At 42.1% G+C, this 19,445-nt stretch overlaps 1 protein-coding gene across 1 annotated transcript; it reads right to left on the bottom strand.

Annotated features, from left to right (window-relative positions):
* Positions 1-300: 300 nt before the first annotated feature.
* Pigs (phosphatidylinositol glycan anchor biosynthesis class S) lies at positions 301-18,051 on the bottom strand. The gene is made up of 12 exons (XM_076869356.1): positions 17,978-18,051; positions 17,563-17,702; positions 17,366-17,477; positions 12,081-12,170; positions 11,689-11,780; positions 7,960-8,167; positions 7,542-7,684; positions 5,694-5,808; positions 4,005-4,150; positions 3,328-3,428; positions 2,089-2,299; positions 301-1,790 (listed from the first exon to the last, which is right to left on the bottom strand). Exons 1-12 carry the CDS (start codon positions 18,009-18,011, stop codon positions 1,515-1,517), a joined length of 1,668 nt encoding a protein of 555 aa, XP_076725471.1. The 5' UTR covers positions 18,012-18,051; the 3' UTR covers positions 301-1,514.
* Positions 18,052-19,445: the final 1,394 nt, after the last annotated feature.

Raw genomic sequence — 19,445 nt, forward strand, 5'->3', positions numbered from 1 at the left:
AACTTTGTTCTTTGTAATATCCCAGCACTAGCATAGTGCTCCTTGCACATTCTTTCTTTGACTTATTCATGAATGAATTAGTATCCCAGAGCTTTCACTGATACCAGCATTCTCTCCTAGAAACCCTACTATGTAGCAAAAGCAGATGCTAACAGCCTTAGGAACCCAGGACATGCAGAGGGACCACAGCCCAGGTGCCCAATTACACTAGAGTTCCTCAGGACAGAGGAACAAGATAGAACTGTAAACGCAGAAAAGTTATTTACACATGAATGAAAATCATGCTCATACTCCATATAATTTCAGTTCATATTCAACCAATGTTTATTAAGAACCTGATATGCAGCCGGGTGTAGTGGCACACGCCTGCAGAATCACAAGTTCAAAGCCAGCCTCAGCAATGGCGAGGCACTAAGCAACTCAGTGAGGCCCTGTCTCTAAATAAAAGAGATGTGGGGATGTGGCTCAGTGGTCAAGTGCCCCTGAGTTCAATCCCTGGTACCAAAAAGAAAAAAAAAGAACTTGATATTCCAGGTGCTGTGGTGCACTCCTGTAATCCCAGTGACTCAGAAGGCTGAGACAGGATGATTGCAAGTTTGAGGCCAGCCTCAGAAACTTAATGATGCCCTAAGTAACTTAGCAAAACCCTGTCTCAAAATAAAAATTTTAAAGGGTTAGGGATGTAGCTCAGTGGCAAAGTGCCATTGGGTTAAATCCCACCATTAAAAAAAAAAAAAAAAAACTGATAATTTTTTTTAAAAAGCCTAATATATGCCATACAGTTTCACATGTTTATAACATTTATCAATAGAACCACCTTTTGAGGGAGATATCATCAATGCCATTGACAAATGAAAAAGTGAGGCTCAGAGAGACTGAGTAGCTTATCCAAAGCTCCCTAGCTAGTTTAGTGCAGAAGCAAGGATTTGAATCCAGGCATTTGGAATCCAAGCCTAGAACTTCCGCCACTATACCACAGTGCCTCTCTGAGAGGGTAAAGGGAACCTCTGCCATACCACCAGGTCCTGAGCTGCTGCCTCCTAGACTCAGGCTGCACCCAACAAGTGAAGCCAGCCAGGAGGAAGGGGAGGAAGGAAAAAGGTCCTAGAAGTGATCTCCCCACATGGGTTATGGAGAAATGTAGAGGGAAGGAGGCTACAATCCAACCTAGGACTTCTCCCTAATGCTCCTTTTCAGTGCAAGGATGTGCCAGGTTAATAGGCCAGAAGGGCAAGGTATCCCTGCCCCAAAGGGAGACACTCAGGGGCTGTCAAGTTCAAGCCAAAAAAGAGGTACCTTTTGAGGCTCCTGGCGGTGACAATCTGAACCAGAGGAATGGGAAGGGAAGAAAAGATTAACACAACTTGGAGTGTTATACTTCAGCAGCTGGAGAGCCAATGGAGAAGACTGGAGATATGTAAGTTGTCCCCAGTAGGCCTCAGTTATGTGCCTCTCAATCTAATACCTCTCACCTTGGCCATAAAAGCAGGCTTTCTACTGAGATACTGCCCCACTCAGTCTATCTTCTCAGGCTTTTTCCAGGACTTGTGGGCTTCCAGGAAAATCTTAACCAGTGACAGGAGGATGGGCACGGCCATAGGGAGGAAGAGTGGGATGTAGATGGCAAATTTCTGATCATCAGGGAAATAAAGGAGGTGGAGGAGTGAAGGATCAAAAAAGGCACGCTCAGAAGATGTCACAGCTTCTTGACTGGCAACGAAGGCAGATGACAGGTGCCCAGAGGCCAACTCCTCTGCTGCCTTCTGGACTGCAGTTACAGCCTTGTATACCTAGGAAGGGGAGAAGATGGGGGTTACCAATAAGTTCTGGCTTGGCGTACAGGGTGCTGGCTGGGCCTTGCTCTACCTTTCATCTACCAAGGAGCGTTGCCTATAGCTCACCCAGGATACACGGAGGCCAGCCTAAAAAAGCTATGATTTATTTTCTGAGAATCAACTTGAAATCTTCCTTCATTCTTATCTAGACTCCTGGCATGTCCGTCTAGAGGAAAACCTGGGGCATTTAAAGATGCATGCCCCACACACCTTGCCCAACTCTAGGCACAGAATCCATCCCTTCCCCACTTACCTCAGATGCCACATCATCCTTAATGACAATGTTGCCAATCTTGCCAAGAAGCTGAGCCAGAGAGGTGAGAGTGGTGGTGGCTGTGGCCAAATTCTCCACTGACCGAGCCCAAAGCAGCCGATCGAGCTCCCAGGTCATTAGTCCTTCACTCTTAGGTCCTGAAAGCAGGCATTTTGGAGGTACCTGGGGCTGAGCAATCCCAAAAAGCAGACTGTAGGAACAACAAAGCAAGAGGTCAGAAGGTAGGAGACAATGACTAAAAAATCCTAGAAGATCTGTCCTAGGCTAGTGATTTTTAATTATCCTAGGAAGCTTAAGGGATGTGGAGGGTGAGCAGCATAGTGGTGTTCTATGGTTCTTGGTAAGAATGAAGCAATCCAGAGCCCCAAACCTGGCTTCAACCAGAGTGTTTCCATTTTTTACTGGTTTCTATAATGGACTTCCAAGATCTTGTTTGAAAAACGTTCCACAGCTAAAATATTTCTGATAATATCAACTTGGTTTAATATTCCTTCTTTATTCTCTGTATGCACAAATGGGGACAGTGGGACTGAGTTAAGATATGATCCAGAATCACCTTTTTTTTTTTTTTTTTTGGTACTAGGGATTGAACCCAGAGGTGCTTTACCCCTGAGCTATACTCCTAGTTCTTCTTATTTTATTTTTGAGACAGGGTCTTGATAAGTCTCTCAGATGCCTATAATCCCAGAGAGTTGGGAGGCTGAGAAAGGAGGATCACAAGTTCAAAGCCAGCCTCAGCAACTTAGTAAGGGACTTAGCACCTCATCAAGACCCTGTCCCTAAATAAAATTTTTTAAAAAGGGGGTGGGGTGGGGCTAGGGATGTGGTTCAATGGTTAAGCATCCCTGAGTTCAATCCCTGGTACCAAAAAAATAAATTAATTTAAAAAACTTCTGATCCTCCTGCCTCAGCCTCCCAAATAGCTTAGATTTCAAGCATCAACATTATGCCCAGCCACAGTTATTTTCTTAAACATTCCTAGTCACACCCCTTCCATGAGTCTGTTTTTCTGAAAACAGGTTTTATCAGCCACTAGTCCTCCTTAGAAGGATGACACAGTCCTTGGAAACCTTTCTTGGTTTCCCTGGAGCTGTAGGCACAGCCAAAGTATCCCCAGCAAGTAAGATTTCATTTTACTCTGCAACACCTTTCTACAGCCAAAAAAACTATGGCCCCTCTTGGTAGACAGACCCCGAAGTGGATCAACTGGGACCTCACCGCAACTGAGACAGGAACACCTCCATCACTCGTACCATGTCCACCTCGACTCTTACTGGCAGCTCTGAGGAATTATAGGCTTTGGGGTCAACATTATACACCTGAAAGAGGGAGAATAAGGTTGCCACGACACACCAAACTGTGTATAGCTCTGCCCCTGGCACACTGGAGGCTATAAGAGAAAAGGAAGGCATATGCTCTGCTCTATGGAAGCTACAAACCCAGGGGAAAGCTAATATTTGAGTACCTACTATAGGAATTTTAAGTAACTTACCTCAACTACCCTCCCAAAAGTCCTATAAGATAAAAAAATTTTATACCACTTTACAGTTCCAATTCGTGAGAAGCTCCCAGTCTAACAGGGGAGACAAGATTCCTAACTTTGCAAGACCCCTCCAGAGAGAGCCAAGACCTAAGATGAGCCCAGAGTATAGTCCTAAGTGCAATCTGGTAAATACAAAAGGGTCACAGTACAGAAAATACCAACAGAAGAAAGAAACAGAAGGGCTGGCAGAGGAGGGGCATGAGCACACAGCACTCTCATGTCCTTGGTACCTGCCCCTCCCCAATAGGGTGGGCCATAAAGGACCACAGAAGAAAACCAAAGGAACAGTTTCAGGGAACATCTGTCCATTCCTGAAACTTGGGCTCTGGGGTCTGCATAGTGCAACTATTACCATAATGCCACCCCAGCGGGGACTATGGAAGGCGTTGGTGGCCACTGGAGCCCCATCCTTGTCCTGAATATATAGGGGGGAGTGAGCAAGCTCAGGCACATAGAGTAGAAAGTTGAGCACAGGGTACAGGGAGGTAGCACTCGATCCTGTGGAAAAAGAAAAGAAGAGTTAAGATACCAAAACACATTGAACCTACAGCTTAGTTCTAGGTCAGCCTCTACCTTGATGGTCACTCTCTATGTGACTCAGTTTCTCTGACTGGTAATCACTAAGACATTCTCCAGTCCTGGGTTTCTACATAAAGGACCTCTGAACTCCTGAGACACAACACAATCCTTAGCCCCAAAATGCCCCTGGAATCTCCTCTTCTTGAAGAAGCCCCCCTTGATTGTCTAGACAGCTTTCTTGGTCACTGTCACAATGCACTTTGTTACTATAGCTAGTTTTACTCACAGTTATAAATGTGACCTGTGTCAGCTCCCTAATATCCTTCATTCACTAGCTATCCATACCAGGTTGAAGTTTAAATTCCTTAATATGGTCATTTACAATCTGGCACCTGTCACCTTCATCTTTGGTCACTCATTCACATTCACCCACAATGAACTACTCCCTGAATATCTATCTATGCTCTCTTACTTTTCTATATCTAAGCTCAGAGTTCTCTTTTGCCTGAACTGCCCTTCCATTTCTGTACTCAGCAATATTACATAGCAATCCCTCAGCCAGAGTTTGCTAAATGATAAAAGAACAAATGGACCACATGCCTGTAATCCCAGCGGCTTGGGAGGCTGAGGCAGAAATATCACAAGTTCAAAGTCAGCCTTAGCAACAGCAAGGCGCTAAGCAACTCAGTGAGACCTTGCCTCTAAATAAAATACAAATTAGGGATGGGGATGTGACTCAGTGGTTGAGTACTCATGAGTTCAATCCCAGTATTCAAAAAAAAAAAAAAAGAATGAATGGAAAAGCAATTTGCTCAGGTCTCACATGCCGTGATCTACGCTGGCCTACCAGTGGTGCTTGAACTTCATAATTAATGATATAATTACTTTGGTCTGCTTGTATTACAGATCTTAGCCACACTTGCTCTTCCTAGGCTCCACCCACAAAATGAAAAACCATAATGCTAACTTCAAGGATCTTCCACCTCAATCAGAACTGACTATTCAAATTCTGCCTTCATGGACTTCTGCCTTTCCTAGATGTGTGACTGTATCTTACTCTAGATAGCTTTTAAGGAGGGAGACCCAACATATCCTTTTGTTAAAAGTGCTGAGAGTCATGATTAATAAGTGATTTTGGGTTAAAGAAAGAGATGTCAGCCAGGCACTGGCACACACCTGAAATTCCGGACAATCACAAGTTCAAAGACAGCCTCAGCAACTTAGCGAGGCCCTATGCAACTTAGTGAAACCCTGTCTCAAAATTAAAAAAAAAATTAAAAGGGCTGGGGATGTGGCTCAACGGTTGAGAACTCCTGAGTTAAATCTCCAGTATCAAAAAAAAAAAAAAAAAGATGGAGATGTCAAAGAGCATCATGGAAAAAGGAGACTAAATCTCCCTAGTTCCCCTCAGACCAACCCAACCTGGCAACCGTCACTATATACAACCTGCCTCCAACCACAGGATATGCCTTCAGGGTCTCTCCCTGGCCTGGCAGAAAGACCCTTGTCCTCAGGAGCTCACCTAGACGGGACTCCACTGGGTTTATGACATGGGGGAGGCTATTCATGGCCAAGTAGTAGCTGGATGAGGCTGGGTCAAAACGGGGATTTACCCCCAACATCGCATAGTAAAGGATCTGTAGAACAAAGAAGGAAGAGATTATTTTAAAAAATTGATTTATGGCCTGGGTTGGGGATATAGCTGAGTTGGTAGAGTGTTTGCCTCATATGCACAAAGCCCTGGGTTCAATCCTTAGTACCAAAAAAAAAAAAATTGATTTGTGACCTCCTTTGTCCCAAAAAAGATTTGAGGTGTTCTAAAGAGATACAGTTAGGACAAGGCAAAACATAGAGACAGCCAGGCATGATTGTGCATGCCTGTAATCCCAGAGACTTGGGAATCTGCAGCAGGAAGATTGCCAAGTTCAAAGCCAGCCCCAGCAACTTAGCAGGGCCCTGTCTCAAAATAAAAAATAAAAAGGGATGGGGACATAGCTCAGTGGTAAAGTGCCCCTGGGTTCAATCTCCAGTACCAAAAAAAGAAAAAGAAAAAAAAAAGAAAGAAAGAAAAGAGAGAGAGAGAGAGAGAGAGAGAGAGAGAGAGAGAAATCAGGGTTTAGAGAAAATAAGGCACAGGAAACAAATAACAAAGCCAAGAATAAAGTGGGGGAGGGTGGTACTGGGGATTGAACTCAGGAGCACTCGACCACTGAGCCACATCCCTGGTCCTATTTTGCCTGGCCAAGATGGGAGAATTGTTTATCCAGTCTCGGTAGTAGGAATGATTGTTTCTGAATAACTGCTTGATTTGATCTTGTAGACACTGAATTACTATTGTTCTTTATTTATTTGTTCAGGGTGCTAGGAAATCTTATAAAATGTATGGTTTTCAAAGCCCATATTCAGTATATTAAATTTTATCCTAGGTTCTGGGCATAGTGGTGTACCCCTGTGATCTCAGTGACTTGGGAGGCTGAGACAGAAGGATCATCAAGTTGAAGGCCAGAAAGCAAGGCCCAAAGCCACCTGGTGAGGCCCTGTCTCAAAATAAAAGATAAAAAAGGGCTGGGAGGCCGGGCGCAATGGCACACACCTGTAATCCAGTGGCTCAGGAGGCTGAGACAGGAGAATCACAAGTTCAAAGCCAGCCTCAGCAATGGTGACGCGCTAAGCAACTCAGTGAGACCCTGACTCTAAATAAAACACAAAATAGGGCTGGGGATGTGGCTCAGCAGTTGAGTGCCCCTGAGTTCAATCCCCAGTAGGAAAAAAAAAAAATTCTCCCATTTTTTCCCAACAAGAACATAGTATGATATAGAAAGCTACATTCTTTCTATCTTTATTGTCACTAGGTTTCCATAGTTCAGGAAGCTTTTTATTTTTTTTAAATAAATTCCTTAAGAATGGCTGATAGCATTAACATCTAGACACTCCCCTGAATAGAGTTCTGAGGGAATCATAAAGAAATTGGTTGGTTAACATCAGTAGAACCCTAAGCTGGACACCAAGGAGGCAAAATAAAGACACCAGAGGGGCTGGGGTTATAGCTCAGTGGTAGAGCATTTGTATAGCAAAAGTGAGGCACTGCGTTTGATTCTCAGCATCACTTATAAATAAATAAAATAAAGGTCCATCAACAACTAAAAATATTTAAAAAAATAAAAAGACACCAGAACCTTCCTTAAAGGGACAGGCAGACACAAACACACACTAATGCCTCAGTTCCTGTCCTTAGGGCACTGGCATGCATACACAAACATGGAAATTGCCAGAGAATCAGCAAGCTTGAAGAGATGAAAGTACAGAAGTATTTTGTAAACACTAAATATGTATGGACTTCGAAAGAAACTCAATTCACTCCCAGTCTCACCTGAGAATCCACAGAGAAGTTGCCAACAGCACTAAGGACATTCAGGAAGGGCTGCACATAGCGTTGGACAGCCCCTTCAATGTCCCAGTAGACGTCATGGGACTTGGGGTCTGGATTGAGTAAACTGAAGGTGATCTCATAGCCTACAGAAACAGGAGTCAGAAAATCAGAGTTCCCTGTGGATAAAGGAAAAGGGACAGCCTATACCCCTGACTAGGCTGAACTTGTTTCTCCTTGAATGGGGCTAATTTCCATCATGGAACCAAAGGGAGAGTAAGACCAAATAAGGAACACTGAGTGCTCTAAGAAAAAATTGAGACAAGAGAAAGAAAAGAATAATGAGTTTGCATGCAGATTTCCCTCCTCCACCACATATTTCATTTCCTCTCCCTTCCTATGGTAAAGCCTGGTGCCCTACCCAAACTGGACTTGAGAGGACGTCTCTTATCAGAGCTCCACTTGTCCTCCGGGAGGTGGTCAGCCAGAGCAGCAGCAAGTACATCCTCAGTCAAGGACATGGCCTGGGCTACCTGGATTATGCGGCGGCCAATGATGTTAAAGGCTTCCCGGTGTATTATGCCCCGCACAACTGCTGTCCTCTCAGGCCCGATGTAGCTCATCATGTCCTGTGAGGGGTAAGAAAGGGACAGAATGTTCACGATCAGTGAAGAAAGCAGAAAGGTAGTCTGCCTCCTGACTTAGAGAACCTGGCCTTTTGCTACTCCTCTCTCTGGAGTCATGGTGAGTTATCAACTAAGTTTTTCTGATCTGTAGCCATATGTGTTCTCCTATATTTTTATTCCCTTGTCTTTCCCAATAGGCAGAAGTCCAGGCAGCATCCAAATCCTAAGTGGCAAAAAAATAAAGAGAAAAAAATTTTTTAAAAAAATCTTTAGGGCTGGGGATGTGGCTCAAGCGGTAGCGCGCTCGCCTGGCATGTGTGCGGCCCAGGTTCGATCTTCAGCACCACATACAAACAACGATGTTGTGTCTGCCAAAAACTAAAAAATAAATATTAAAATTCTCTCTCTCTCTTAAAAAAAAAAAAACAAAAAAACTTTAGCAGCTGGGGCTGGAGTTGTGGCTCAACAGTAGATCACTTGCCTAGCATGTGCAAGGCACTAGGTTTGATCCTCAGCACCACATATAAATAAATAAATAAAATAAAGTTATAGTATCCAACAACAACTAATATAAGAAAATCTTTAGGGACTGATAAAATGGTGAACTGGAAACTAAGAGATGGCACGCTAAACAGGAAAATAATAATTAAAAAACAACTGGAAAATTTGATTTCTGCGAAGAGCACATGGCAAAGAAGCAAATGCAAGAATGTTCACGACAGTACTTTATCTAACAGTGAAAAACTGGAAATAATTCAAATAATTCACTAGTAGCAATAGAATAAATTATGTTTATGTTTGTATAATGAAATACAGATGCAAATGTATGAATTAACACAGATGAATCTCCCAAACATGAATGCTGAACAAAATTAAAGTTGAAGCCAGATGTGGTGGCACACATCTATAATCCCAGTGGCTCAGGAGGCTGAGGCAGGAGGATCACAAGTTCAAGGCCAGCCTCAGCAATTTAGTGAAGCTCAAAGCAACTTGGTGAGACCCTGTTTCAAAATAAAAAATAAGGGGTTGGGGTTGTGTCTCAGAGGTAGAGCACTCGCCTAGCATGCATGAGGTTCAATCCTCAGCATCACATAAAAATAAAATATTGTGTCTACCTATAACTAAAAAATAAGTTATCTAAAAAAAAAATAATAATAATAATAAAATAGGGGCTGGGGTTGTGGCTCAGTGGTAAAGTGTGTGCCTAGCACATGCAAGGCCTTGGGTTCGATCCTCAGCACCACATGATAATAAATAATAAATAAAATAAAGGTATTGTGTCCAACTACTATTAAAAATAATAAATAAATAAATAGGGCTAGGGATATGGTTTAGCAGTTAAGTATCCCTGGGTTCAATCCCCAGTACCAAAAACAAAAAAATTAAGGTTGCAAACGAATTGTATTATACCATTTATATAAATTCAAAAATAGGTAAAATTAAATATATTGTTTATAGACATGTGATTGAACTCTAAAGAAAAGGAATAAGAGATGCATAAATATGAGCACCTGGGGCTGAAAGGAAACAGAGATCACAGGCTCCAACTATCCTGAAGTTCACAAACTGGGAGTGGGTTCATATAGTCTCATAAAAATTTTCTTTCATCTTTTTATAAGACTTAAATATTTCATTATAAATTAAAAAAGAAAATAGTTCCCTGCAGTTTTCTGCTTCTAATGTGAAAAGGTCAATCAATCAATCAATCAATCACTTATATTACCATCACAACCTATTCAAACCAGATGATTCTTTTTGGTTGGTTTTGGGGTTTTGTTGTTTTGTTAGGTGCTAGGGATGCAATCTAGGGCTTGCACATGCTATGAAAACTCTACCACTAAGCTACACCACCAACTCTCCAGTAAATTTTTTTAAAAATTATTTTTAGGCTGGGCGTGGTGGCTCACACCTGTAATCCCAGTGGTTCAGGAGGCTGAGTCAGGAGGATCATGAATTCAAAGCCAGCCTCAGCAAAAAGTGAGGCACTAAGCAACCCAGTGAGACTCTTTCTAAATAAAATACAAAATAGGGCTGGGGATGGCTTAGTGGTTGAATGCCGCTGAGTTCAATCCCCAGTACAACCCCCCACCACCCCCCCAAAAATTTCTTTCTTTCTTTTTTTTTTTTTTTTTAGTTGTAGTTGGACACAATGCCTTTACTTTATTTATTTTATTTTTATGTGGTACTGAGATTGAACCCAAGGCCTCGAATGTGCTAGGCACACTGTACCCCTGAGCCACAACCCCAGCCCCCCTACAAAATTCATTTTAATCCCACTGATTTCTGTTCATTTTACGTTTTTATTTATTTATTTTTTATGTTTTTGGTACTAGGTATTGAACCCAGGGGCCCTTTACCACTGAACCACATCATCCCTATTCCTGTTTATTTATTTTATATTTTTTTAAGAGAGAGAGAGAGAGAGAGAGAATTTTATTATTTATTTTTTAGTTTTCAATGGACACAACATCTTTGTTTGTATGTGGTGCTGAGGATTGAACCCGGGCTGCACTACCGCTTGAGCCACATCCCCAGCCCTCCTGTTTATTTTTTGACATAGGATCTTGATAGGTTGCTGAGAGTCTCCCTAAATTGCTGAAGGTAGCCTTGCTCCTGACTTAGCCTCCCAAGTCCCTGGGATTACAAGTGCATGCCACCATATCAGCTCAATTTCTGTCCATTTTATATGGCCAATAGCACTTAAACCACATATAATTCTTGGATTTAGAAAGACCTAAAGTTAATGAATAAATATTCATTAGTATTTTTCTTTTTTCTTTTGGCAGTGCTAGGAAATAAGCCCAGGGCCTCATGCATGCTAGACAAGCACTCCACCACTAATGTACATTTCCAGCACCCTCAGTCAAGCCATTTTCATTTTTTGAGACAAGGTCCCTAAATTGCCCAGGCTGACATTGATCTTGCAACCCTCCTGTCTCAGCCTCTAGAGTAGCCAGGATTATATGTAGGCATGAACCTCCACACCTAACTTTTTTTTTTTTTTTTTTTGGTACCAGGGATTGAACCCAGGGTTGCTTAACCACTGACCCACATCCCCAACCAACTTTTAATTTTGAGACAGGGCCTCAGGGCCTTGCTAAAGTTGCTGAGACTGGCTTTCAATTTACGATCCTCCTGTCTCCCAAGCTGCTGGGATTACAAGCATGGATTACCAAATCTGGCTCTATTGGCATTCTTTTTTAAAAGATGAGGAAAGTTTTCTGTAGCAAATGGGAGATTAGACAACATTACTAGAAGAACAAAACTAAGCTTGGCACAGTAGCACATGTCTGTAATCCTAGCAATTCAAGAAGCTGAGGCAGGAGGATCCAAGTTTGGGCCAGTAACTTAGAGACCCTATCTCAATCAATCAATCAATTAATTGGTCTGGGAGTGTAGCTCAAATGATAAAGTGCCCCTGGATTCAATGACCAGTAGAGAAACAAACAAACAAACAAAAAGGGATGACCTAAGAGAATGAGCTAAAGGGAAAAGGCCAGGCCTCAGCTGCTCTGCTTACCTACCTGGGGAAGAAGTAAGGAGTGTTCAGAGATCACAAACACAGTCAGGGAACCTTCTGATTGCTCCTTCTGCTCAGCTAACATGGCTTCTGCCTCTGGGGATGGAAGCAAGTGTTGCACAATAAGCAATGCCATTCCAGCTTCCCCCAGCCCCAACAGAGTGCCTAGGCCACCCTCTATTCTCAGTCAGCTGATACAGTACCAAGACACAATAGGTAAGCCAAGTCCGGGACTCTGGTCCTCATTAGGCCAGGCTAAAACTAAAGGTACTTCATTCCCTGCTTTCCCAAAGTGGCTTTGAAGATAAGACAAATCATAGAAATCATACACTTAACAAGACCAGAAGGAAACAAGAGGGCTTTTTGTCAAAATGGTGTGATTACCCCTTCCCCTACCTTTCACATTGTCCAATGACAGGGCCTCTTCTTCATGGTCCAAAGCCCTTCGATAGGCCTTCTGGAAACGACATTTGATTTTCATTTTGTCTAGAGGGAAAGGAAGCAGCATGATGAGGACAGGCATTACACCTTGCCCACTTTCCCAGACCTAATACTGAGGACAGCAAGATGGTTGTTTGCAGAGAAACACCAAACACTAGGCAGCTATAGCCAACTCTAATTTTTTCTGCACGGATGAAAGTGAACACATGACATCCTGCTTCTCCCTTCTGCCCCAGCTCTTGCTGCTGCCTGTGCACACACTGCTCTTTCAGTCTGAAATATCTTCCCACTGGGGTGCCATTTCAATATTCATTAACATCTATAGGTGAAAGAAGAAAACCCACATGGTCATTCCAACCCTGGTCCCAAATAATTAAATTCAATAAATGGCCCTGATAAAAATCAAAACATGTGCTTAATGACAAAACACTAAATGTAATTCCATTAAAGTTAATAATAAAACAAAAATTATTCTCATTTTATCCAGCACTGTTCTTTCAGAAGGTGCTGACCAATGTATTCAGTGAAAAAAGAGAAAACTTATAAATATTTAAAAGGAAGAGCCAGGCATGGTGGTGGCATGACTGTAATCCTAGCAACTAGGGAGGGTGAGGCAGAAAGACTGTAAGTTTGAGACCAGCCTGGGCAAGCTTAGCTGCACCCTGTAGCAAAATTTAAAAAAAAAAAAAAAAAAGTTTTCAAGAATTGGGGATGTAGCTCAGTGGCAGAGCATGTGTCTGGTATGCATTAGGCCCTAGGTTCAGTCCCCAGTACAGGGGAAAAATCTATTAGAATTAGTAACAGCAGGGCATGGTGGCACACACCTGTAATCCCAGCAATGAGGGAGGCTGAGGCAAGAGGATTGTAAAGTTCAAGGCCAACTTAGTGAGACCCTGTCTCAAAATTAAAAAAATAAAAAGGACTGAGAATGTGGCTCAGTGGTTAAGTACCCCTAGGTTCAATCCCTGGTACCAAAACAAATGAAGAAAAAACAAAAACAAATAATAACAGTTCCATAAGATGACTAGACACAAGAATATATAAGAATCAATAGCTGTATAAATACCAGCAAGATCCAATTAGAAAGTAAACCTTTTTTAAAAATAAAATTCCCAATTGTAATAACAATGAAAATTATTAATAATAACAATGAAAATACCCAGGAAAAAGATGAAAGGAGAACCTCATTATTATACAGAATACATATATGATATTGTGATGAGAAAAAGAAAAAAAAAAGTGTGTCACATTAGATTGGATAGAGAGAAAGGATGGGAGAGGAGGGGAGGAGTAGGAGGGATAGGAAGGGCAGGAGAATAGAATAGACAATATGACTGATGTATGTACATTCCATGTATGTATTATATGTCAAAATACATTCTGCTGTCATGTATGACTAAAAAAAATAATAAAAATAAATCGTATGGTTAAAAAAAAAAAAGAAGAAAATACCCAGGAAATACCTAGATGGAAAGATAAAATGTTGTAAGACTGTCAATTCTCCCCAAATTATTCTATACATATAAAGTAATCCCAAAGATATTTCTTTGCCACCTGAAACTTGACAAACTGAACCTAAAATTTACTGGGAAAATTCCTCTTTATACAATAATTCTAGGCAACATGCAGAATAAATGCTAGAAAGGGGGGGGGGCACCATTTGGCACCTGGTAATGAAATCAATTTCAGCAACAAATAGATGCTAAAATCATCAAGTATATGGGGAAGTCTAAAATACAAAAATTAAATTGACAATACCTGAACTCACTTACATACTTCTACATTACCCAAAATGGATAACCAGCCATTACATGTTTTATGACATAACACAACAGGAAGTATGTCACGTCACCTATAAAGTATCCTTGCCTAAAATGGATAACCAGCTATTACATGTTTTATGATATAACAGGAAGTATGTCATGTCATCTATAAAGTATCCTTGCCTAAAAAACTGAATCTGGCTCTAATTAAATCTCTAGATCTAACCACTAGTTTACAAGAAATAAGGATACTAGGGGCTGGGGATGTGGCTCAAGCGGTAGCGCGCTCGCCTGGCATGCATGCAGCCCGGGTTTGATCCTCAGTACCACATACAAACAAAGATGTTGTGTCCGCCAAAAACTAAAAAAAAAAATAAATATTAAAAATTCTCTCTCTCTCTCTCTCTCTCTTAAAAAAAATAAAATAAAATGGTTTTCTCCACCCTTTAAAAAAAAAAAGAAAGAAAGAAAGAAAGAAGGATACAAGAATAAATTACATAAAATTGTGGCAGTAATTTGCCAAATCCTGGATGATATCTATTAAGCAAATACTTAATTTCCAATAAATCAATGGTATGAAAAGAAATGTATGGGGGTGGGTTAGAGGGGAGCCAATACTATTAAAGAGTACAAAAGAGACATAACCAAATGTAATGTATTGAGGCTGGGGATATGGCTCAGTGTTAGAGTGCTTGCCTAGTATGCATGAGGCCCTGGGTTGGATCCCCACAACTATGGAAAAAAAGAAAACATAAAAACCAAATACAGTATGTTGATCCTGGTTAGAATAAACCAGATGTGAATGGATACCTTTGAGATAACTGGGGAAATCTGAATATAGACTTGAGAATTGGGTGATATTAAGGAATTATTGCTAATCTGGTTGGATAATGGTTTCTCTTTTCATCTGGAATAAAAGCCAACACTCTAACCATGATTTACCAAGCCCTGCATGATTTGGCCCCCTCTACTGCCGTTTTTTTTTTTGTTTGTTTGTTTGTTTGTTTGGGTGGGGAGGGGCAGGTACCAGGGATTAAACTCAGTGGCACTACACTGAGCCACATCCCCAGTCCTTTTTAGTATTTTATTTAGAGACCGGGCCTCACTGTTGCGGAGGCTGGCTTTGAACTTGCCATCCTCCTACCTCAGCCTCCTGAGCCACTGGGATTACGGGCATGCACTCAGCCTGCCCTGGTTTTATCTCATTTCCTTTTTCTCTCCCTTCTTCACATCAATCCAGTCACATTGAAATATCAATGTTTCTGAAAGGTACCTCACCAGCTCCTACTTCAGGGACCTTAGACTTGCTTTCCCCGCTGCCATGATGCTCTTTCCCCAGGTATGTGCATTGTTATTCCCTCAACTCTTTACAATGAGGCCTTCCTTGGCCACTCCATCTAAAACTGTGATCACCTACCATTCCCTAAGAACACCTCCCTTTCATCTTGTCGTGTTTTTCTTTTTTCTTTTCTTTTCTTTCTTTCTTTCTTTTTTTTTTTTTTTTTTTTTTTGTAGTTGCAGATGGACTGAATGCCTTTATTTTATTTGTTATGTGGTGCTAAGGACTGAATGACTTATTTTATTTATTTATATGTGGTGCTGAGTGCCTCACATGTGCTAGGCAAGGGCTCTGCCACTGAGCCATAACCCCAACCCCTCTTCATTTTTCTCCTTCTTTATTAGGGATTGAACCCAGAGGTGCAACTGTCAGCCCTTTTTATTTTTTTTATTTTGAGACAGGGTCTCGCTAAGTCGTTGAGGTTGGCCTCAAACTTGCAATTATTCTGCCTCAGCCTCCCTAGTCACTGCAATTAGAGGCATATGCCACCAGGCCCGGCTTCTGCTGTTTTTCTTCTAACAACATTTAACATATTTTATTTATTTTTTTAAAAATTGATCTTTTCCTGTTTTGCTTTGGGCTCAGTCCCCAGTACCATACACACACAAGATATGAGGGTTTTTTTTTAATGTCCAAACCAAAGATGAAGAGCTAGAAAATAAATGGCACACAGGCACATCACAGTCCAGACATAACCTATCTCTCTCTAGTCATTTCATGTTTCACTTCATATACCAGGAAGGTAAAACTGCTGACAGGGGGCTGGGGTTGTGGCTCAGCGGTACAGCGCTCACCTAGTATGTGTGAAACACTGGGTTCAATTTTTCAGCACCACAAATAAATAAATAAAATCAAGGTCCAACAACAACTAAAAAAATTTTTTTAAATAAAAATTTTTTAAAAATCTGCTCATAAATCTCCAACATACTGATTTACCCTTCCACAGTTTTACACAGAAAAAGTATAATTTGTTAGTTAAAAGCTTAAAGAATCAGGCCTGGATTCAACCCTAATTCCACCTCTTACTAGCTGTGTGATCTTGAACAAGTTAAACTCTCTGTTTCTTCATTTATAAAATAGAGATTATAAATGTCAGCAAATGATTCAATGAAGCAACAAGTATAAAGTGTTTCACCTAGTTTCTGGCACACAGTGAGAAATGACTAATATTACTTAACCTTATTACTGGCTCATGCTACTCTCTTTCTGGAATTTTCTATCCTGTCTCATTATCCTATATTCCTACATATCCTTTAAAAATATAACTTAAAAATTATATCACTCAAGGGCTGAGGTTGTGGCTCAGCAGTAGAGCAATTGCCTAGCATGTGCAAGACCCTGGGTGTGAGACCCTGGGTGCAAGGCCCTGGGTTCAATCCTCAGCACCCATAAAAAGAAATAAGTAAGATAACGGTATTGTGTCCAACTACAACTAAAAAATAAATTAAAAAAAATTATATCACTCAAAACTTTCTCTTTCCTCCCAGTTAAATGCTTTTTCTAAAGGGCAATCCCTTTTCCTTGTATATTCTATAGTAATTTCTTTTACCTATGTGTTATTTCTCCCCTACCTGACTATGAAATTTTTGAAGGCATTAAAAAATCAATTTCTTATTTATCTCCTAGTTCCTGGTAACTAAAAAGTTCATAATACTCAGTAAAGTGTTTAACGTGGCCGGGTGCATGGTGTACTCCTGTAATCCCAGTGGCTCAGGAGGCTGAGGCAAGAGGATCACGAGTTCAAAGCCAGCCTCAGCAACTTAATGAGGCCCTAAGCAATTCAGCAAGACTCTATCTCTAAATAAAATATAAAGAAAGGGCTAGAGATGTGGCTCTGTGTTTGAGAGCCCCTCGGTTTAAAAAAAAAAAATTTTAATGTAAAACTGAACAGGACTTGTACATATATGCAATTTAATTTCAAACGCTGCACTCCTTTCCATTACATCCCACTTCCTACCCTCTACTCTGATGGGCAATGATTGCTTCTGATTAGATAGCATAACTTATGAATAAATTGCTGCCTTGAAGACAAACACTGAATTTGAGGTCAATTTTTTTTCAAACCAAACACACTTGTTCATCCAGCGATATCTTTTTATAGGTTATAGGACGCCCACTCTGATCCCCCAGGAACTCACATTTCAGAGGGATCTCTCTCTCGTGCACAACAGTAAAGGGTAACTTCTCCTGGTCATCCAGGGGCACTGAATCCCGCGTAAACACTACAGTGATGGGCACCATGAGCCGGAGCTGCAGGAAGAAGCATCAGGGACTTCGACTGAGTCTCCGCCTTGCCGGTGGGCTGTCCCCGGGTCTTTCCCCACCCAAGTCTCACCTGCAGGGCATTGAGCCCACTGATTTGGGAGTAAGGCAACGGAGCCCGGTACGTCTCCGTGGTCTTCCACCAGAGCGGTAGCCCCAACACGATGGCCACCGCGGCGAAGAAAAGGGCGGCGCGCTTGCCCCGGATCACCTCTGCAGGCACAGGGGGACATACTGAGGGTCGCGAAACAGGCTCGGCTACTAGCTCCACCGCTGTCGCGGAGGAGCAGGGACAATCGGTCCTCAAGGGCCTCCCTCCGCCCGCGTTCGGAGATGCCAGTGCTAAGGGCCCTCGCCCGTCTGAAGGGACCCAGTCTGAAGCCACTCCCCAGCCCACCCCCTGCAGTACTCTTGCATACTTCAGGACCCACCCCAGCATCCCTCCCTCGCAATCCTGGAGCCGCAGCCGCGTCTAAAGCCCATCGCACCTAGATCGGTGGCCGCGGCCCCAGAGGCCGCCATGCTCGCTTCCGGCTGCTCCGGCCGCCGAGGGGCGGAGCATCGTAAGCCTCCCCCAATCGGAAATCTCGCAACAAGGGGCGGGACCACCACGACGGCAATCACCGCCAATCGTTAGCGGCAGTACGACGCTCGCTGGGGAAAGCCGGCTGGGAGTGGGCCGAATCCGAGTAGAGCGGCGCTGGGCGTTTGAAAGGTAATGCCCATGCCGAAGGGGCGGTGTGGGAGTGGTACGCTGTTGAAGACAAATCTCCCTGCTGCCTAGTAGAACACACTTTTAAGTCCCAAGGATTAATGGAGCCAACTCTGTTCGTTAAATACCAGCTGGGCAGCAGGGCGCGGTGGTGCTCGCAGGTAATCCCAGCCTCTCAGAAGGCAGAGGATAGGAGGATCGCCAAATTGAGGACAGTCTGGGCAATTTGGGGAGAACTTGTCTTTAAAAAAAAAAAAAAAAAAGTTGTTTTTTTTTTTGTTGTTGTTGTTGTTGTTGTTTGTTTTAAAGGAGATGTAGCTCAGTGTTAAAGCAGCCCTTGGTACAATTCCCTGTACGGGGATAGAGGAGGGGGAGAGGGGGTGCTGGGCATTCGTGGGAGTCCTGTCACTGTTTCCAGATCTGAAAAAGGAAGGTATTTTCTTCAGTGAGGTCATTCTTGTAAATAGCCTGGTGCAGGGAAAGCCCTCAAATGTCAGTTGTCACAATTTTTGTAGAGTTCCTATTCCTGGCTCCTTCTCCTCAAGCCTCAAACACGGAGGTTGCAGGCTAGCACTTTTTTTTTTTTTTTAGCATAACTGGCTAAACTGTACTCTTTATTTATTAAAAAAAAAAAAAAAAAAAAAATTGAGGGGAGGCTGGGGATGTGGCTCAAGCGGTAACGCGCTCGCCTGGCATGCGCGGGTCGCTGGGTTCGGTCCTCAGCACCATAAAAATAAAGATGTTGTGTCCACCGAGAAATAAAAATTTAAATATTAAAAAAATATATCTTTTTTTTTTTTTTAAATTATTTTTTGACACCGGTCTTGCTATGTTCCCCAGGCTGGTCTGGAACTACCAGGTCCTTCTGCCTCAGTCTCCCAAGTAGCTGGGACTACATATGTGTCTCTGCATCTGGCTTCCAGTATTTTAAAATTCATTTGAATTCATTTCCAACTTGGAAAAGTCAGGACATTTTACTTAAAAATAAATCTCTAGGGCTGGGATTGTGCCTCACACCACATAAAAATAAATAAAGGTATTGTGTCCATCTACAACTAAAAAAAAATTAAAGGAATAATAAATCTCTACAATTCAAGAGCACAGACTCTGGATCCTAATCACTAGGGTTCAAATTCTGGCTTCACATCTTTTTACCTAAATGATGTCTCTGTGCCTGTTTCCTTATATTAAAATAGGAATAAGCCTAGTGTGATGTGTGACTCGAGAGGCTGAGGCAGGAAGGT

Source organism: Callospermophilus lateralis, chromosome 11, assembly GCF_048772815.1.
Source record: "Callospermophilus lateralis isolate mCalLat2 chromosome 11, mCalLat2.hap1, whole genome shotgun sequence".
NCBI lineage: Eukaryota > Metazoa > Chordata > Mammalia > Rodentia > Sciuridae > Callospermophilus > Callospermophilus lateralis.